The sequence below is a fragment of the Dipteris shenzhenensis genome, chromosome 7 (assembly GCF_047967505.1).
Source record: "Dipteris shenzhenensis isolate YYH24624 ecotype China chromosome 7, Dip_SZ_1.0, whole genome shotgun sequence".
In the NCBI taxonomy this organism is placed as follows: domain Eukaryota; kingdom Viridiplantae; phylum Streptophyta; class Polypodiopsida; order Gleicheniales; family Dipteridaceae; genus Dipteris; species Dipteris shenzhenensis.
Genome location: NC_141602.1, coordinates 2,089,398 through 2,109,617, shown reverse-complemented (window position 1 = coordinate 2,109,617; position 20,220 = coordinate 2,089,398). Strand labels below are relative to the sequence as shown.

The 20,220-nt window shown below is 45.3% G+C and overlaps 1 protein-coding gene across 1 annotated transcript in view; it reads left to right on the top strand.

Annotated features, from left to right (window-relative positions):
• LOC147899807 (putative serine/threonine protein kinase IREH1) overlaps nucleotides 1-20,220 on the top strand; it is a 167,512-nt gene that overhangs the window by 23,109 nt on the left and 124,183 nt on the right. The window contains exons 2-4 of the mRNA XM_087377056.1: nucleotides 5,422-5,501; nucleotides 5,660-5,833; nucleotides 6,039-7,421. Coding sequence (XP_087233182.1) covers nucleotides 5,422-5,501; nucleotides 5,660-5,833; nucleotides 6,039-7,421 — 1,637 coding nt within the window. The remainder of the gene's footprint in view (nucleotides 1-5,421; nucleotides 5,502-5,659; nucleotides 5,834-6,038; nucleotides 7,422-20,220) is intronic.

Genomic DNA, 20,220 nt, shown 5'->3' with positions numbered 1-20,220 from the left:
TGGTTAATTGCCTAGCCAACATTCACAATTTCCAAGGGGCCACTAGGAATTTTAATTCCCCCAGTTTCGCACACGTGGCCAGACTCTCGCGTCCCAAAGGCTCAAGGCAGTCGCGCGTAAATTATGGGAGTTGCAAATCAAAAGTCCCATAAATTCACGTCCTCGTGAGCAATCTGAAAACTGATTTAGAAAAATAGCCCTTTCTCTCTCCATGCGAGAAATAGTATGCTCTTCATTTACTGGAGGAATCTCCCTAGCAAAAACCATGTACGCAGAAATATGACTTTTTATTACAGAATTTATGGTAGAAGCCGTTACAACTGGGACAGATTCCTTTCAATTTTGCATCAATTACATGGTTCTTCCCTTTATGACAAACTGTAATTTTTCTCTTTTTTGGCTTCTATCACTACATCCAAACGGTGCATCCATGGAATTCCCAGCAAAACATCACAACCGGAGAGAGGCATGATACATCGAAGTCTTCACTGTCCACCAAAGACTGAATATGCAAGTGAAGCTTCCCTATAATAGGAGTGACATGAGTGCTAAAGTGTGGATTTGCCATGCCGGCTTCACAACTCGGCCCCATCTCATCTGCACGGATCCCCAATCTAGCCGCCATATCTGGAGAAATAAAATCGGCCTTGACGCTAGGATCAAAGAAGATGAGGGCTGTTTGATCTCGAATCTCACCCCAAGCCTTGCACAACTCTGTTTCTTCACCCTGGGGCTGTTCACTAATTACATATGGCATCAAACCAGCCATGGTCTTCGATTTCTTTCCCTTCTAATCACCCTTATCTGCATCAGCCTTCTCCTCTTTCCACTGTGAACAATCCGTGGATATGTGTCCCGGTTCCTTGCATTTAAAGCACTTATTTTCCTCATACAAAGACTTTAGCGCTTCAGGAGATAAATAAGCAGCTAGCTGCCTTCTTATTCTTTTGATGCTGCCTTGCAACAAACACAACTTTCTGGCGCTTGGCCTCCTTCTCTATTATGAAAGGACGAGACCCAAACTTCTTCTTTGAGCCATCCTTCTTAATCTTATGCTGTTGACCTCCCTTTCCTTGCATTAGTGCATATGAGGTGCTGGCATTCTCAATTAATTGAGACATGTTAGAAACCTTCGTTTTTGTACAGTAGTCTCTGAGCTCCTTTGGTAAGCCACAACAATACTTCTCCACCTACTCAAAGAAAGGGACATGCCGATACGAGCTTACAGGCAACAAAGCCGCCCAAAATTTACTATTGTACTCTTCGAGATCTCGGTAGTTGTTTGAATTCAGCGTATGCCAGGCATTCATAATATCAACCTCAAAAGTCGTAGTAAGCCACGCAGCTGCGAACACTTGTTTGAAGCCTACCCAAGTAGTAGGTGCAATGTTCTGCGTAAGCATGGTGGTCTGCCACTGGAGAGCGTTACCCTTCAGAAAACTTGCAGCCTGACGTATCTTAGATGCTTCAGAAAAGCTCCTCTAGTATATGTTGCATCAAACTGTTGGAGAAAGGTTAGAGCCTTGAGCTTGTCCTGAACGTCTCAAATTTAACCGCAGCTCCAGCTTCCTTGTAATCTTTTACTTTCCCTTCGGTGTCAGATTATTATCATATGTAGGTAGCAAAGGGCACAACAGCACTCACACAATCTCCCACACCACAGACTAGCTCCTAAATTTTGCATGTTTGGCATAACCATGTTGCCGGCTACTGCATTAGGCATTCTCGTTTGCATCCCTGGGGCCGCACCAACATTGGCATACATCAAATTCTGTCCCATGGGCTGCAAAGTACGCCGATACCCCATCATCTGACTCACAGGCATACCAGCAAATTGTGCGTGAGGGTTGACCATCGCCTGGAAAACTGATCCTCCCCCAAAATAACTCTATTGCATCGGGGGTGCCATAACTCCTTGCTGTCCGGAAACCATGGACTGAAAATCATTGCCTTGATTCAGCACCGGGATAGCAGTAGATTGCTGCAAACCATGAGGGCTGGTCTTGAAAGCTGACATGCGGTCTCTTGTTAGCTTCGAACTCCCTATCTGCCTCATCGGGCTTCCTTTTCTTTGGCTGCCCATCAGAATTCAGCATCTTTTGGAAGCGAGGGTCCTGTGTAAACTGCATGAATGATGCGAAACATTACCGTTCCGGCATCGAACATTCCCAGAACATTCTTGATCCTTGGTAAGTACGATGAAGAGGCCTGGAGAGCTCAGGAACTTTCAAATCCTTACCTCTGTAGAGGCTGGTTAGGTTGGTGATTTTGGCAAGTATATTCTGTTAGAGATGTTCCTTAGTCGTGAAATTTGGGATTAAAGATAGTTTACTAAAATACTTGGTATTGAGATCTCGATGAAGATATTGTCTGATGCAGTTTTTCTTTTTCCCGGGCAAACTAGTCATGTTGTTTCAAGAAACATTGTGTGGGATTGGGACAGTCTTCATTGTTGGCCAATGGGGCAGGGCCACAGTTTTGTCAAGCATGTTGGAATATGGAAGCAAGAACTAGAACTAGAAACTGGAAATGAAATAACAAGATTGAAAGACAAGAAATACCTTGAGAAGAGTGTAGACAAGACACAAGCTAGACTGATGGATTACAATGATGTGACCCATGAATATATGGGCCAAAGTACAAGACATAAAGCAAGAGTGCTTATGGGATAATTGTAGAAGTGCCACATGGCACACACTCAAGACATAAAGACTAGACTTAGACTTAGACAAATGTAGACTAGGAAATAGTACACTTAGTGTGCACTTATCTCCAACACCCTCCTTAAGTGGACACTAGGAGTAAGACAGAAAGACAAGATTAGAAGACAGACATAAAGACTGATAGACTGAGAGACAAGATAGAAGACATGACAGACAAAAGATCCTGAGACACCCCTCCTCAAGTGATATCCTCATATGGGTCCACAAGGGTAGGGACAAGATGGATCTAAAACAAAACACAGTCAGATTGATAGACAAATAGACAGACAAGACTAGATAGACAGAAGACTGATTGTAGACAAACAAAAAGACCAAGACACTAGAACCCCTTGACCTACATTATCGGTGGTCAAAGTGGTAGACAAGAAATAGAAGTAATCAGAAAGCCCACTTCTCATCATGTGAGGAAGGAACAGCAGGATCAACTGATGGAGATGTTGCAGCAACATGGGCTGAGGTAGATGCAGGGGCTGATGTAGAGGTTTTGGAGTAGCAGTCCCTCTCCCGGTGATTATCATGGCCACAAATGGTGCATGGATGAGCCTTGAAACAGTCCTTCTCCATATGATTAGTTTTGCCACAATGGGTGCAAGGCTTTCTTACCTTAGAACTTCCTTTCTTTGCTAAAAATGCAGTGTCAGTTACCTTTCGTTGTTGAGTTCTTTCTTCCTCTTGGAGAGCATTGATGATACCCTCAAGAGAAGGATTATTATGATACTTGAAGGTAGTGACAAGAGTAGCATAGGTGTTAGGTAAGCTTTTGAGAAGCACAGCAATAGCAATATCTTCGGAGATGGGAGACTTGATTGACGCAAGCTGAACCATAAGACTGCGAAGATAATTGACATGAGAGGCTATAGTAGCTCCTTCTTGCATATGTAGATCAAAGAATGAGATCATAAGTGCAATCTTAGAGTTTTTAGATCGGGCTCCAAAAAGGGTATCCAAAGTGATCCATGCTTGAGGAGTAGACTGTATGTCGGAGATGTGATGAATGTAATCATCTCCAAGGCCGAGCAATATGATAGCATAGGCTTTGTTGTTCTTGGCAGTGACAACTTGCTCAGAGGGACCTTCGGGAGCAGCACGGTGAACAATGTCCCAAAGACCTTCTTTCATAAGTTGGCACTTGATTTTGATTTGCCAAGTATGAAAGTTGGACCCATTGAATTTGTCGATAGATATGAGAGAATGAGAGGAAGATGCCATGTGGGAAGGTCTTACCTCTTGCTAGGATGCAAGGGCAGTGTCTATTCCCTTACAATATTGCAGAAATAAATGAGAGGAGAGATCCAAGAAGCCGGTTCTCTCACCACTTTGTCAAGGCCATAGCATATGACAGCCCATTGAAGCAGGAGGAACCAGCAAAAAAGAGAGACTGCTCAGCAAACTTTAAAGAGGCAAAGCACAGTACCTTAATCCCAGGCAGAGGTAGAGGTGCAAAAAAAAGGGCGCAGTCCAGGAGGTCGAACAGATGGCGCAGATCTCCGTGAAGATGGAGCAGATTTCGAACAGCAGCTGGAGAAGTCGGCCTGTGCAGGTACAGATTCCGTACAGTTGTACGGACTGTACGGACAGCGGAGTACAGACGACGTAGGGACGGCGTACGGCGTACGGACGGAGGACGACGTACGATCGGCGTACGGACGGCGCTGATCTGTACGGATAGCAGGTACGTTGATGCAGGAGCGACAGCAGGAGCGGGTGCAGGAGTGACAGCAGGACTGCGCAGATCTGGCAGAAATGGTGCGCAGAACTGGAGCGCAGATCTGGCGCAGATCTGGAGCGGAAACACATAGATCTGGTGCGCAATGGCGGGGCAGAAAGAGGGAGAAATGAGAAGAGGGAGAAATCTGAGAAGAGGGGCAGATCTGCAGCGGGGGAGAGATCTGAGAAGAGGCAGACTGAGGGGAGAGAAGAGGGATCAACCTAGCTCTGATACCATGTCGGAATATGGAAGCAAGAACTAGAACTAGAAACTGGAAATGAAATAACAAGATTGAAAGACAAGAAATACCTTGAGAAGAGTGTAGACGAGACACAAGCTAGACTGATGGATTACAATGATGTGACCCATGAATATATGGGCCAAAGTACAAGACATAAAGCAAGAGTGCTTATGGGATAGTTGTAGAAGTGCCACATGGCACACACTCACGACATAAAGACTAGACTTAGACTTAGACAAATGTAGACTAGGAAATAGTACACTTAGTGTGCACTTATCTCCAACAAAGCAATCATAGTTTGGAAGTTTGAATCAGGGGACTTAGATTTTCATTGGTGATTTTAAGGTCAGATGTGAGAAATTGGTAAATGTTTATGTTGTAAGCTCAAATTGGGGCCTTTTGGGGTATGGAACAAAGCTTCAAATATGAGTGAGGCTCACTTGTGATGTCTATTTCTTAGAGCTTCAGGGCTGGCTGTAGATGAGGTCATGGTATGGGCTAGGTATTCAAGTAACAATGCTTTGGCTTTGAGTCTAAGGCATGGCCTTATGATACTTCCTAGGTTAGTAGCAGGGATTGAGATATATGGTGCATTGCTAGTGGCATTGGTATATTTCTAATGGATGTATCTGTAAAGGATTTTGTGAAAGAGTGTTTCCCAATAGTAACACAATAAATCATAGGGTACTGAGTCCTTAATGTGAAAGCCTTGTGATTGTTGTTAACATTTTGTTGCTTTTTTGATACAGATAACATCTTGGAGAAGAGAGTTCCATCCCGCCTTCTTTCATATCTTGAAAACAAGTGCGAGAAAAGCTTTGAAGCAGAGGTATGTGTGTGTTCCCTTAGTTTGGGCAGGTCCTTTGTACAGATTTTACAGTGTAAAATTGCATTTGGTGATATGGGAAAAACTTTAGTGCTGCTATATCGTTTCCGTTTTGTGTCTGTATCTGCATTCTAATCAGCACATAGGTTTCTTTGAAACAGCTTGATGTGATTAAAGAAACCGAGTCAGCTAAGTTTCATTCTGTACCTCGAGTTTCTGAGATTGCTAAGTCAAAAAAGTGGCCCAAGGATATCAAAAGTTTTTCACATGAATTGGGTCCTAGAGGTGGACGCCCATATGATGTTCCTCGCCCACATAGTGACAATTACTTGGAGGTAAGTAATCAAGTAAAGGCAAAAGTTCAGTTGGCTCAATTACTTAACTTTTTCGAAGGTATCTTTTCCTATTTAAAGAGACATAATAAGACATGATCAGCTTCAGATTAGGTGATTTGGGTCGTGTCAAGTGTTTGTTTTATCTTTTTCTTCTCTGTCTGGGTACATGAGATAAGGGATAACGGTCAGGTTGATGATTTTGCAGGAGCTGTTGGCATCTTTACGGGCAAGGTTCACCACTGCTAAAGAAGAAGTGGATGCAGAGCTTAATTTGTTTGCAGCAGACCTGGTTGAGATTCTTGATCGCAATGCTGATCCATTTCCACAATGGCAGGAAAATGTTGAGGATCTCCTACTTCTAGCTCGTAGGTGTACATTACTCTCATCTGTCGACTTTCGCCGTGAATGTGAAAATATTGTTCATGAGCTAGATGATCGACGCCAGGAATTGCCCATGGGCTTGTTAAAGCAGCTTCATACTCGCATGCTTTTTATTCTCACGCGCTGCACGAGGTTGCTTCAGTTCCAGAAGGAGACTAGTCCTGATGAGGAAGGTTTTCACAAAATACAGCAATGTTTGAAGGGTGTTCCATCCCTCGAGCGCTCGTTCACATCTGCTGTTAGAAAAAAGGGAAAGGCTGCGAGTACTGCCCGGAAGCTTCTCCCTGAGGTTCTAGATCAGATTGCTAGAAGTGACATGGGATTGTCAAGCAGCCTCAAAAGCTCAAATCACACAAGAAAGCCTAGGTTTGCTCTAGAAAAGAATAAAACAAAGAACCAGCAACAAGATGACTTGAATCACATGACAAATCTGAACAAGCTCGGTGCTGTTATGTCTGAAACCTTTGAGACAAGTGGTAACCATGCGCAGGCTGGAAAAGATACGGCAATTAAAACATATGATGAGAGTGCTTTGACTCAAGTGGATGTCAGGTGGGATCAAAGAGAAAGCAACAAATTAGATGAAGATGAGGTTCAGCCAGTGACAACGTCTCCCTCAAAGCAGGGACAGAAAACACCATGGTATGATTGGGCAGATTCAGAAAACCCTTTAGAAGAGTCAGATTCTGTCATCTGTAGAATTTGTGAAGAAGAGGTCCGTACTTCACACCTTCAGCCTCATTCCTTACGCTGCACGTTAGCAGATGCTTGTGATGTCCCAGGATTGAATTTGAATGAGCGGCTCAGAATGCTTGCAGACACCTTGGAGAAAATAGCTGAGTTAAATACACCCAAAAGTAACCAGACAGCAGCTGAGGAGAGCCCTGATGGGGTGAGACTGCTCAAGTCGAACTTACATGAGGGATTTGATAATGCATCACCGCTCTCAGATGATTTTCAGGGAAAGGTTATAGACAGCAGATATGATGAAATGTGTGTTAGTGATACTGCAAGTGTAGAGGAGCTACGAGGGCTTAGCCTGATTAGTTTCACTCGACTACTAGGGTCCAAATCAGATCAGGGGGTGGCATCATCTTCTGCTGGAAGTGGGACTCCTCGATCCACTTTGACGACTCCAAGAACTAGTCAGCTTGATTTGTTATGGGCAGAGCGTAACAGCTTCACAGAAACAGAAGACATTTCACAGGTTTCAAAACTCTATTCATTTTTGTAGCTTTCTAGGCTTCAATTTAGATCTTTAAAGGTCATGCTGAAAAGGTTGCCTCTTGGCATTGTCCACTAGGATGACATGGTAACCATTTTATTATGAAGTATGAATGAGTTCAGGCCAAGTTTTATTTTTTACTTGCCAATTAAGTCAACATGCATAAATGCATTCTTAATTGCAATGCGAAATACATAATTAGCTTCATAGGAGAATTCTGGATTAGAAAGAGGTAGTTTGAACAAGGCTTAATATGCAGATGGTTGGGCAATATGAGATGTTTGAAGCAGACTTATTCGAGTAGTTTCGTCACATCAAAGCTAGCAATTTTGTAGAGTTACTGCATTCTTGAAAATATCGGCAGGCATGGTTTCAGATATGTTCTAAATGAAAAATCAAAATAGATTGGCAGCTATCAAACTAGGGATTTGGTTTTCATTCGATTTGCCTGTTGAGTTTTGGTATATGAGGACCAGGTATCGATAAGAGTAGTTGTAGGTATAAAGGTTCTCTTTGATACAAGGACGAGATATATTTATTTTCAAGTACAATGAGGGACAGCGAAACACTCTTTTGATTTTGGAATAGTAATTATATAATTTCCTCAAGTGAAGTTCTCGTCCATGTTGTGGCCTGCTGATATTGAGATAAATTCTTTCTATCTTAAGTGGTGTGTTGCCCTGTTTGGCAGAGAGTAAAATGAGATGCTATAGTCTTCACAAGCAATTGAAGCTTGAGTGAAGAGAATGTTAACTACTTTTTCTTGTGTATTGCTAGCCTTTGTCATGGCTGAGTTTGTCCTTCACCGCTGGATTCCTGACAGAAACTCAGTACAAAGAATTTTGTATAAATGGATGCTCAAGTGTGTGTAGGTGTGTGGATATGTATGTTTATACTTTGGTCTACTGCCACGGTTCGGTTGTGGCGATATCATAATAGCTAGTGACTATCATGAGATTGAAACTGCACTATTTGTTGTGTTTTCTGAGGATGAGTCTGGGCATGTTCTAGATATATTATATAGTTTCCTCAGATACATTTTCACAAACATTAAAACGGGCAATGAAATCCTGCCTCCCATATGTTTGTTGCCTCCTGGATCTGCATCTTTCTATTGTTGAGGTTGAATAACTGCCGAAATCACATGGTAGTAGAGCAATACATTGGCTTAACAGTGACTTGTGGTTGCCTTGCACATTTTGCTTTCAAGGTTTGGATAAGACGGCAATAAAGAGGCCGACTTTCTAGTTAACTGGTTTTGGGTTTGAATCTAGGCAGGTCCTATTGTTCCCCAAAAAAATTGTGCTAATAAAGAGGCTTAGCTGGCCTATGACATTGTTAGCACTTAGCCCTGGTATGAGCCTCGTAGGTCAGGTCAACTCTATGGGTTGACTTCTTTGGTCAACCATATGGTTGACTTGGGGGTCATATAGGCCACCCTTTGATTTTCCTCTTTTCCATTTGACCAGTACTATGTTTTGCTCCAGGTTGTTGTTTGCTTCCCGCACTCCACTCCCGTTCCATTGCTTCTTGCACCCAACAGTGGTTTCAGAGTAGGTTCTCTTGCTCCTACCTGCCTTCCCACGTGCTCTCCCATTGATCCTACCTGCCATTTTGCTCTAGCTCAGTCCGATGCGACATTTCATCACTAGAAACTTGTTTTTTGAGCAGAAAAACAGTCTAGTGACTGTCTTTTTTAGGTCTGATTCCAACGTTTTTGAAATTTCTGAGCTGCCCGCATACAAACTACCTTGTCCCGCACCATTTCGGCTGAATTTATTTTTGCCCTTGCAGTTGTACGGACGTCCGTATGGACTTGTATGGGCAGGTGCACGATGCTGCTAGGAATTTGTACGACTTGTCAGAAGTTGATTTCTAGCATTTTTGAATGGTTTTGGGAGGTTTTTTGTTGAGATCTGGACTCTTTTCAGTCATTCGGGCCTTCTTCTAGGTGCTTCAAGCTGCTCTAGCACCATTTGGCTGAGTGGAGATAGTGCAGTCCTACACATATTTGGGGGCAGTGTTCACCGGACTAGTTTTCACGATGGCCCATGCAGCTATAGCACGACTCACACGAGGGTGGGGTGTTGTGGCCCAACTAGAGAGGCAATGCTTCCAGGCACAATTCCAAGACCCGCCGACGGAGGGTTGGCTTTTTGACACCGTGGTTCGACCGGCTGCCATGTATGCAACACCTTTATGGGTGAGTGATAGAGTGGAGGAGATTTGAGAGGCTACAGGTGACAACCGGATCTAGGATGATTCAGAGTAAGCCATCGGTCCCCCATCAGATTATACAGGTAGAGTTCGCCCATGACCCCTCTCCAGGTTGATGCCATCTTTCAGATAGTAACATTTCTCCACAAATTTTGGGCCTTACCCCAATGGATATTACTGAGGCTAGTACTAGAGTCTTCCAAGCTATTAGCTTTCAGCACTAGAGTCTTACAAGCTATTAGCGTGTACTTGGAGCATTAGCTTTGAGCACCTGATGCTATTTTGCCATTTTGCTACTTTGCTATTTTGCTCACTAGTTTAGCACTTTAGCTTTCAGCAAGGGCCTTAGTGAGCCCTTTGCTTCAGCCCATAGCGGCTTGTATGAGTTATTTTTGGTTTTGTACTTTGTCTCACTATGAGACCCGCGATGCAGGCACGCTTGGGAAGACGATACGCATCATTGGCCAGACTAAAGAGGCAGTGCTTCTGCTCACACTTCTAGGATCCACGGACCAAGGGGCTGCTGTTTGAGTCTTTGGTCCGCCCAGCGGGCATGTATGGCAGCCCTTGTTGGGGTCGAGATCTATCCGATACAGAGTGGGCGCAGGTGGAGCAACTACAGGTGCTGATGCTATCACGGACGATTCGCAGTAAGCCATCAGTTCTTCACTAGATCATACAGGCTGAGTTTGGGTCATCTCCACTGCAGCTAGATGCTGCATTTCAGGTTATCACATATCTGTACCGAGTCAGGGAGTATGGGGCCTGGGGATTACCCTTCCGGACGCAAGAGGCTGCCATAGTTGGCATTGTCTTCCTCTATGACACTCTCAGTAGGAGGTGACCAGAGATGCTGGTATACATGCACAGAGAGATGGTTTGAGGGGTTGGGACTCCACATGGACAGACTCCCTCCCTTCCAGTAGAGTTTGGATGCTCCTTTCTCCCCCCTCATGTCACACGATGTCAATCAAGTGATCCGTGAGAATCTCTTACATCTACACACATTCCGGACTTGGTTGGCACCGAGCGAACTCCCAGTGAAGCTTAGCTTCTACAGAGATCACTGCTTACATATCACAGATGAGGGTTTCATTGATCCATCAGAGTACACACAGATCCACTTACCCCACTCATTGAGGATCTCTATTGGCAGTTCCGGGTCTCTTCATATAGACTTTGTGTAGAGAGCGGCAGGGCAGAGCGTCTACCTAGGGAGAGACGCTTATGCACATTATGCGATATGCATGAGGTTGAGATAGAGGAGCACTTCATCTTCAGGTGTCCCATCTAGTATGAAATCTGCGGGCGTTTCTATTGTCTCTTCTTTATGCAGATGACGTGGCACTCTTGTCGTCCATACCCGAGGGGCTATAGCGACACTTGGATGCACTACAGGCTTTTTGTTTATCCCATGATTTGGAGGTCAACCTTGGCAAGACCAAGGTCATGATCTTTAACACCTCTCGAGCAAACATCCAATGGAAGCAGTTTACTTTTACTTTCGGTGGGTCACCAGTTGAGATCGTATCCTTATACACTTACTTGGGGATCATCTTCTCTGGCCCGATCTTCACGATGAGACCAGCGATGCAGGCTAGACTGAGCAGGGGATACGCCTTACTGGCTCAGCTAGAGAGTTAATGCTTCCACTCCCACTTCTAGGACCCTCAGACCAAGGCTCTTCTCTTTGACTCCTTGGTCCGACCAGCCGGTATGTATGGCAGCCCTTATTGGGGGCCTAACATGTCCATGCTCTCACGGATGATCTAGGGGAAACCGCCTGTACCACATCACATCATTCAGGCCGAGTTTGGTGCTTCTCCACTCCAGCTAGATGCAGCCTTTCAGACCATCACATATCTACACCGGGTTAGATCATATGGGGACTGCACATCAGGGAGACAGAGGTTGCCATGGTTGGCTCTCGATTCCTCCATGAGGTTGGCAGCAGAGGGAGACGAGCAATGTTGGTATGCACGGACTCACAGATGGTTTGTGAGACTAGGGTTTCACATCGAGAGGATACCGCCTTTTTAGTGCAGTTTAGATGCCCCTTCGTTACTCCCACCCACCATCCCGATTGGGCCACACACCAACCAGGTCATTCGAGAGGATCTCCTGCAGCTACACACCTTTAGGACCTGGTTGGAGCCGAGGGAGCTTCCAGTGAAGCTGAGTTTCTACAGAGATTATTGTCTTCGTATTTTGGAGGAGGGATTCATCACACCACCAGGATACACTGAGCTTCATATGCCTCACTCACTACGGATCTCCATCGGACAATTTTGGGTATCATCACACCGCCTTCGCATAGAGAGCGGTAGAGCAGAGGGGATTCTTTAGGAGCATCGCTTATGCATATTGTGCGACTGTCAGGAGGTTGAGTCGGAGGAGCATTTTATTTTTAGGTGCTCAGTGTACTACGAGATCCGAGGTCGCTACGACTGCCTCTTCAGAGACAGCTATGGGCTCCTTTCTAGATTTCTCGCCTACCTAGATCAGAGATGCCTCGCGGCCTTCATTCACGAGGGGGTCCGACACAGAGAGTACTTACTCAGGCGACGGGGCTTAGCCACATCGTCAGACACCTCTTAGAGTAGGATCACAGAGTTCTTCCCATCGAGTGACATTGATTGTCCAGTCTCTAGCCACAAACGTGGCAGAGACCCCGATCCGATGACCGCAACACGACACACGAGACATCGAGGGAACACACAAATCACTCTGGGGACCTCCCATCATTGTTTAGACTTGGGATACGTCCCACGGGAGTCACGGTGGCTCTGGTCTTGCGTCGAGTCTCGTCCAGGAGATCGAGACGCATGGCACCCCTTGACGAACGCCAACGTCCCATCACCGGCTATGCACCAGCTAGGGCGACATGACATACGGAGGATTCCGCTCCGCTCCAATCCTTTTCTTTTCATTGTTACATCCTGATGTATTTGATTATGTATGATAAGACTTAGGATTCAGCACGGGTGATGATGCTCGTTTCAGTAGCTCCACCCTTACTGTGATTTGTATCAGGTTTTCTTTTAGTCTTATAGACCCATCGGTCTTCCGAAGACTCTAATAAAATTTCTTTCTTTCTTTCTTTCTTTCTTTCTCCTATCTAGGTTAGAGATGCTTGGCAGGCTTCATTCATGAGTTAGTTAGGCACTGCGAGAGGATACTTTGATCACGGAGACAGGAGCAGACTTCTTCCTTGGCAAACCCCTGAAGGAGGTGGAGAGAGTGAGAGCTTGAGAGAGTGAGAGAGTCGAAAGCTTAGAAGCTGTAGTTGCAAAATAGAGTGTAAAGAGTACAACACAAAGTGGAGTTGATAAGGTTTTGTCATAGTGACAAAACCTTAGTAGTCACTAACCATAGTTAGTGAACTAACTGCAGTTAGGGGGAAAAACCTCTAAATGAGGGAAAAGTGCCCCTAACTAACTTATTATATTACATTGGTCACTGCTGAATTATATCTATAATTCCAACACCCCCCTGCAGTGCCAATGTCATGTACAAGGCTGATCAATCACCAAACGGATATAAGTTCAGGGCACTGCGAAATCCTCGAACTTCTCACGTGGTAGTGCTTTGGTGAAAATATCTGCAACGTTGTCATGTGTGGACACAAAGATCATACTGATCTCTCCTGCATGCAACTTCTCTCTGACGTAGTGATAGTGAACCTCAATGTGCTTCGTGCGAGCATGAAACACTGGATTCTTTGCCACTGCAATGGCACTCTGACTATCAGTGAGAATTGGAGAAGGACCCTCCAAAGACAGATGAAGATCAGCAAATAAACGTCTCAGCCAGACACATTCAACTGTTGCTGTGAAAGCTGCCCTGTACTCAGCTTCACATGATGAGGTAGCCACTGTAGATTGTTTCTTGCTCAGCCATGAAATGCAAGATTTTCCCAAAAAGAAACAATTGCCACTAGTGGACTGCCTAGTGTCATAATCACCAGCCCAATCTGAATCACTGTAGGCATGCATCTGCAAGTCACCCCCCCTGGGAAATAGTAAGCCAAAAGACTTGGTGCCTTGCAAATAACGGAAGATGCGCTTAACTGCCTGCCAATGCATAGTTTTGGGGCTGTGCATGTACCTGCTCACCTGAGATACTGCAAACTGAATATCAGGCCTAGTATTGCAGAGATATATGAGGCATCCAACAGCTTGACTGTAAAGTGTGGCATCAACTGATTCTCCTGCATCATGCATTGTGAGTTTCAGCCCCGGTTCCATAGGAGTAGATATGGGCTTACACTCTTGCATGTTAAATCTGTCCAAGAGTTTCTGAACATACTTGGACTGAGACATAACAGTGCCACGTCTCTCATGAGAGAACTGGATCCCCAAATAAAAATGAAGCAGCCCCAAATCTGACATATCAAAGTGGGTCTGCAAATCAGTTTTGAAATCTGCAATTTTGTCGTCATTGGACCCTGTGAGCAGTAAGTCATCAACATAAAGAAGGATGACTAATATTTCCCCCCCATCCATCTTGATGTAGAGGGTGCTCTCAGTAGGACTATTGTGCAGCCCCTTGCTGGTTAAAAAGGCATGTATCTTGGCATACCATGCACGAGGGGCCTGTTTCAGCCCATATAAAGCTTTATTAAGCTTGCAGACTTGAAGTGCATTTGCTGTAATTCCAAAACCCGGAGGTGGTTTGACATACACCTCTTCCAGCAAGTCCCCATTTAAGAAGGCTGTTTTGATGTCCAACTGATGAACATTCCACTCAAAATGTGCAGCCATTGCAATTACTGATCGGATGGTAGTCATCCGGGATGTAGGAGCAAAAGTCTCCTCATAATCTATGCCCTTTTTCTGAGCATAGCCTTTAGCAACTAGCCTGGCTTTATATCTGTCAATGGAGCCATCTGACTTCCGTTTGACTTTAAATACCCATCGTGTGCCAATAGCATGTTTACCCTGTGGCAAGTCCACAACATCCCAAGTCTGATTTTTTGCAATGGACTGCAACTCATCGTGCATGGCATTCATCCAATGCACATTACCTTGTGCCTCTTCAAATGTGGCAGGCTCCTCTTCATCAAGGAGAGTACCTGCATATGCTGATTCCACTGAATTAGCCCCTTCCATGTGCCTTGCTGCACTGCGAGTCCTGCCAGGTAACGGAGCATCAAGTTTACTCTCCCGGAGAGTCTGTAACAGCCAGTTTGGGACTGTTTTTGCTGCATGTATGTCTGCAATTTCTTGCTGTACCACTTGTTCCACTTCCTGTGGAGGAGGCATGACATCCCTTGGCGGAACTGAAGCATTTGAAGGTTGCTGTAAATTCTGATTTGGATCAGAAAAATCAGCAGGGGAACCCAAAGCAATGGGTAGCAACCCTTGAAAGACATCTTCTGAAGGTGAAGGCATTTGAAAATCAGCCTGAGTGTAAGCTGAATTTTCAGAAAATATCACATCTCTACTTACAATGATTTTGCGTGTAGCAGGATTGTAGAGACGATACCCCTTGCTTTCTGCACTGTATCCAACAAATATGCATTTGATGGCTTTATTTGACAATTTGTGCCTAAATTCAACTGGCACATGTGCATAGGCAAGGCATCCAAAGACTCGGAAGTGATCCACTGAAGGCTTCCTGTCATTCCAGACCTCAAAAGGAGTTTTTGTTTTTAAAGTCTTAGTGGGAGCCCTGTTCAAAATGTAATTGGCACACATCAAACCCTCTAACCAGAATTTATGAGGCATGTGTTTGCTTTTCAGCATACATCTGTCCATCTCCATGAGGGTTCTATTTTTCCTCTCAGCTTTGCCATTTTGCTGAGGAGTCAGTCTGACTATGAGCTGATGCACAATACCCTTTTGTTTGAGGAAAGCATCAAATTTTGCAGATAGGTATTCCCCACCTCTATCCGTGCGTAATGTCTGTATCTTGAGCCCGGTTTCATTTTCAACCATGGCTGAAAAGTGTTTAAACACTGTGAACACTTCAGATTTCTTTTTCAGCCCATAAACCCAAGTAAAATTGGAGTAGTCATCAATAAATGTGACAAAGTAGAGATGACCACCCAATGAAGGAGTCCTCATGGGACCACAGACATCACTGTGTATAAGCTGCAATTTGCGAACAGCTTTAACTGAACCATCCTTTTTGAAGGGAAATCTATGCATTTTACCTAAAATGCACCCTTCACAGGCATGTGGAGGAGGTATCTCAAGAGGTGGCAATGCATCAACCATTGAAAATTTCTGAAGTGTCATTAAGCTGTTGTAATGCATGTGGCCATATCTGGCATGCCATAATTCTGCATTTTGCATGGCAACTGTAGGGGTAGAAATTGCCAAAGCATGAGCTGCTCTTTTCTGAAAAATATCAAGCTGAAAAAGACCACGCAGCAGAGTACCAGATAACATTAAGGCATCGTTAGCTTCCCTGTCCCGGACAGCACATTTGTCATCCTCAAAGATGACCTGAAATCCATCTCTGTTAAGAGTGGACACTGAAAGGAGATTTTTGGTTATGCCAGGCACATATAAGACATCAGAAAGTCTGAAAATTGAGCCATCAATTGCAGTGAGCTCAACTTCTCCTGTGCCACGTACTGAATATGAGGAGTTGTTGGCACAAGTGACTTTCTTACCAACAGGGGGTGGATTCAAGGAAGTAAAAAGACACTTCCTCGAAGTGATGTGCTTGGATGCACCGCTGTCAAAATACCATGTGTTCAGTGTTTCATCAACACTGAAAGCAGATGCATCTGAGGGAGAGTCAAAACTGCAAGTCAAAAATGCATATGTATCATCACTGCAAGAAGCTGTACTATCCCGAGCATCTGGAACAGCCAACTTAGAATCAGAAATGCAAGATAAAAAGGCATAATCTTGACCAACAAAGTTGGCTGCAGCATCCCCACTATCAGATGCACAAGGGGCTGAATCTGAAACAGCCATTCCTGAGCTGTTTTTCTTTTCCTTTGCAATCCTTTTCCTGCATTCTGCTATGTGATGACCTGGCTTTTTGCAGTAGTGACAAAAACCCTTCTTTTTGGGCTTGCTTGCATCACTTTTAGCCTTTTGTGAAGGCTGTCCTGACCCACTGGAAGGCTGATTTGCTGCTGTTTTTGCCTGTCCCTTTGTTTTTGATTTGAATTTTGAGAGCATGGCTTGTTCACCTGCACGTGAAGCCAAATTTTTCCTGGTCTGCTCTTCCTGAAGCAGAAGTCCTATCAGCTCATGAAAAGAAAGAGGATTTGCACCCCCCCTCAATGATAAATTCAGCGAAGTATGAAAGCTGAGATAAGACTCAGGAAGAGAATTCAGAGTGGTTGTAATCATCTCTGAATCAGGAATAATTTCATCTATGTTTAACAACTGCTCTCTGAGATCCTGTAGCTTAGTGAGGTGGGCTGACATGGAGTCACCCTCCTCCATATGTGTATTGCTCAACTCTCTTTTTAAAAAAGATACCCTGGCATCATTCCGTGCTGCATACATGCTTTCCAAAATATCCCACGCTGCCTTGGAGGTCTTACACGACCGGATATGCGGAATGATTGATCTTTTCACTGAAAGAGAGATGCAAGACAAGGCTAAGGCATCCCGTGAATCCCATCTCTTTTGCTCAGGAGTATTGACTGTAGCTGCACCAACAACTTGTCCTGCAGCTGCACCTTGTGCACGACCTCTTCCACCTCCTTGGTGAGGAGGGGTAGCAGGTGCAATATCTGCTGGTCGGATTTCATCCCCATTGACATAATCCCATAAATTGCGAGAAATCAGAATATTACGTACCATGAAACTCCAGAGAGAGTAGTTGGTACCATCCAATTTGTCTTCCTGAGAAAGACCACCGAACTGAAAATCATTCTGATTTTGATGGGCCATATCTGAAAAAGGAATTGAAGCAGATACAAAGCTGAATTCCCTTACTGGGAATAAAATGCACAACTCCCAAAAACCACACCCAAGCACGGGCTGTAGATGCAACTTAGATTTCTGCACTTGAGCTGTCAGAAATCTGTCCAAGCATAAAACACTCTCCAAAATCTGCCAAAAGTGTTCCAAACACTCCAAGAAAGGCAGTATGTACTGAATACTCCAAAAAATGCTCTCCCAACACAAAAGCCCCAATTTGTGGCTAGAAATTGCAGCCAGAAAGGGGTAATAATGCTAAAAACCCCAAATCTGCAATTTTAAGACAAAAGCCCCAAATTTTAGACTATATTTCCAATTTTTCTCCAGATGTAGCTCTTGAATTGCACAATATTTGCAATGGCTGCAATATGCAAAAATGCCCCAAATGTACTCCAAAACAACTGCACCAAACTGTATTTTTCTGCAAGAGAAGCCTGTCAAAGAACACCTGCTGTACTGAAGCAGATTCAGTATCCGTACTGTACTGAAGATAGTACGGAAGTGCCGTACAGTTTGTACGGCACTATACGGCTAGTACGTCGACGGCAGGTACAGATGTTATTGCAAGGTACGGATGGCGATGTACGGCGCGGTACAGACGGCGATGTACGGAAGCAGATGACGCAACGTACGGAACTAGTACGGCGCAGTACGGCTGCAGGTACGGCAAAGTACGGCGCAGATGACGAACAGTTTCGGCGCTGGTACGGCGAAGTACGGCTGCAGGTACGGCGAAGTACGGCGCAGATGACGAAACTTTTCGGAGATGGTATGGCGATGTACGGCGGCAGCAAATGGCGACACTTGCGTAAGGCTTCCGTACAGTCGTACGGACTGTACGGACAGATTGGAGCGGGCTGGAGCTGGAGGTAAGGCGCTGGTATGAAGAAGGAGCAGAGGGCACACAGGCCTAGAACTTGCTCTGATACCAAATGAAGGAGGTGGAGAGAGTGAGAGCTTGAGAGAGTGAGAGAGTCGAAAGCTTAGAAGCTGTAGTTGCAAAATAGAGTGTAAAGAGTACAACACAAAGTGGAGTTGATAAGGTTTTGTCATAGTGACAAAACCTTAGTAGTCACTAACCATAGTTAGTGAACTAACTGCAGTTAGGGGAAAAAACCTCTAAATGAGGGAAAAGTGCCCCTAACTAACTTATTATATTACATTGGTCACTGCTGAATTATATCTATAATTCCAACAACCCCTCCCAGAGTTCTTTTAGCCAGATCTCCTGGACTCCCCCGAGACGAGACCTTGACATGATCGGGACTCAGAGTCAGTGACTCGACAGCTCAAACAGAGGGTAGACGCATAGATTACACTCGAGGATATCGCCTCCATGTTCACCCATCAAAGCCGGTCCAACAAGGGTTACTGTAGCCCTTGCTAGGTGTAGAGCTATGACTAGGAGACGTCACAAGACGGCACCCTCGAGTGGCTGACAACACTCTATCACCGATTTCCTACCTCCATTGCCTCATTCACCTCTGATGTCCTGATGAGGATGATGATGATGATGTGATTGATTTGTAGTTAGATCACCGACATGACTATGTTGTACTTAGTACTTAGAACTATCATTTTGCATCATTTTTACATTATGCATTGGTGTGGATGCTCGTTTAGTAGCTCCACCCTCACAGCTTGATTGTACCAGGGTTTCACAGTCTCATAGACCCATCGGTCTTCTGAAGACTTTAATAAACTTTCTTTCTTTCTTTCTCATAGGCCTGCGAGGCCTCCGGCAGATGTTAATACATCTCTCTCTCTCTCTCTCCCCCCAGTTGCCTCCCCCCTCGCAGCTCCCCCCTCGCCAGCTGCCTCCACCCCTCTGTCCGTGCAGCTCCTTCTGCTCCTGCTCCCTCCGCCCCCAGCTCCTCCTGCTCGCCCTCCGCTCCCGGCTGCTTCTCTCCTGCCCGCCCCCCCTGGGCTGCTCCGCTCCTGCTCACCCTCCCTCCGCTCCTGCTTGCACCCCCCGGGCTACTTCGCTGTTGCCCGCCTCCCGGCTGGCCACTCATCCACTTTCCGGGCACCTCTAGCCTAACCCCCCCACAGCTAGCCTACCCCGCGCAGCAAGCCTAGCCCCCCCCCCCCCTCGGGCAGCTAACCTACCCCTCCTTCCCCCCCGTGTGTTGCTGTTGCTGCTTTTTTTGCAGCAGCCCCCTGCCCTGCCTCTTCATTGAAGCCCCTAAGAGTGCCTCCCGCCACGGAGGGGGTCCTTGTGCTCCCGCTCCTGCCCTTGCCCCTGCACTAGGACTTGTACAAGAAAGCAACCAGACGTTAGTCCAAGAGAAATGGGAAAGGGAGAACGAGATAAAGAGACGGATAAAACCAAGGACGATTTAAAAAAAACAGCAAACACAACTGAAACTCCAGGATGTGAACACGCACTACAATCGAAGCGGAGTTGGGGTTGACAGCAAAGCAAAGGCGGGATCCACGTCAACCTTAGCTTCAGCTTCAGTCTCTCCTTCTACTTCTACTTCAGCCCCCGCTTTAGCTTCAGTTTCAGTTTTAGTTTCAGACCTTGCTACATCCTCATCTTCAGCTTCAGCCCCAGTTTCAGCTACAGCTCCTACATCCATAGCTACAGTTATTGCCAGTGAGGGAGTTGTTACAGATTTCATCCCTCCCTTCCTCTCCCGCTACAGCTCTCTCACCGATTATGACAT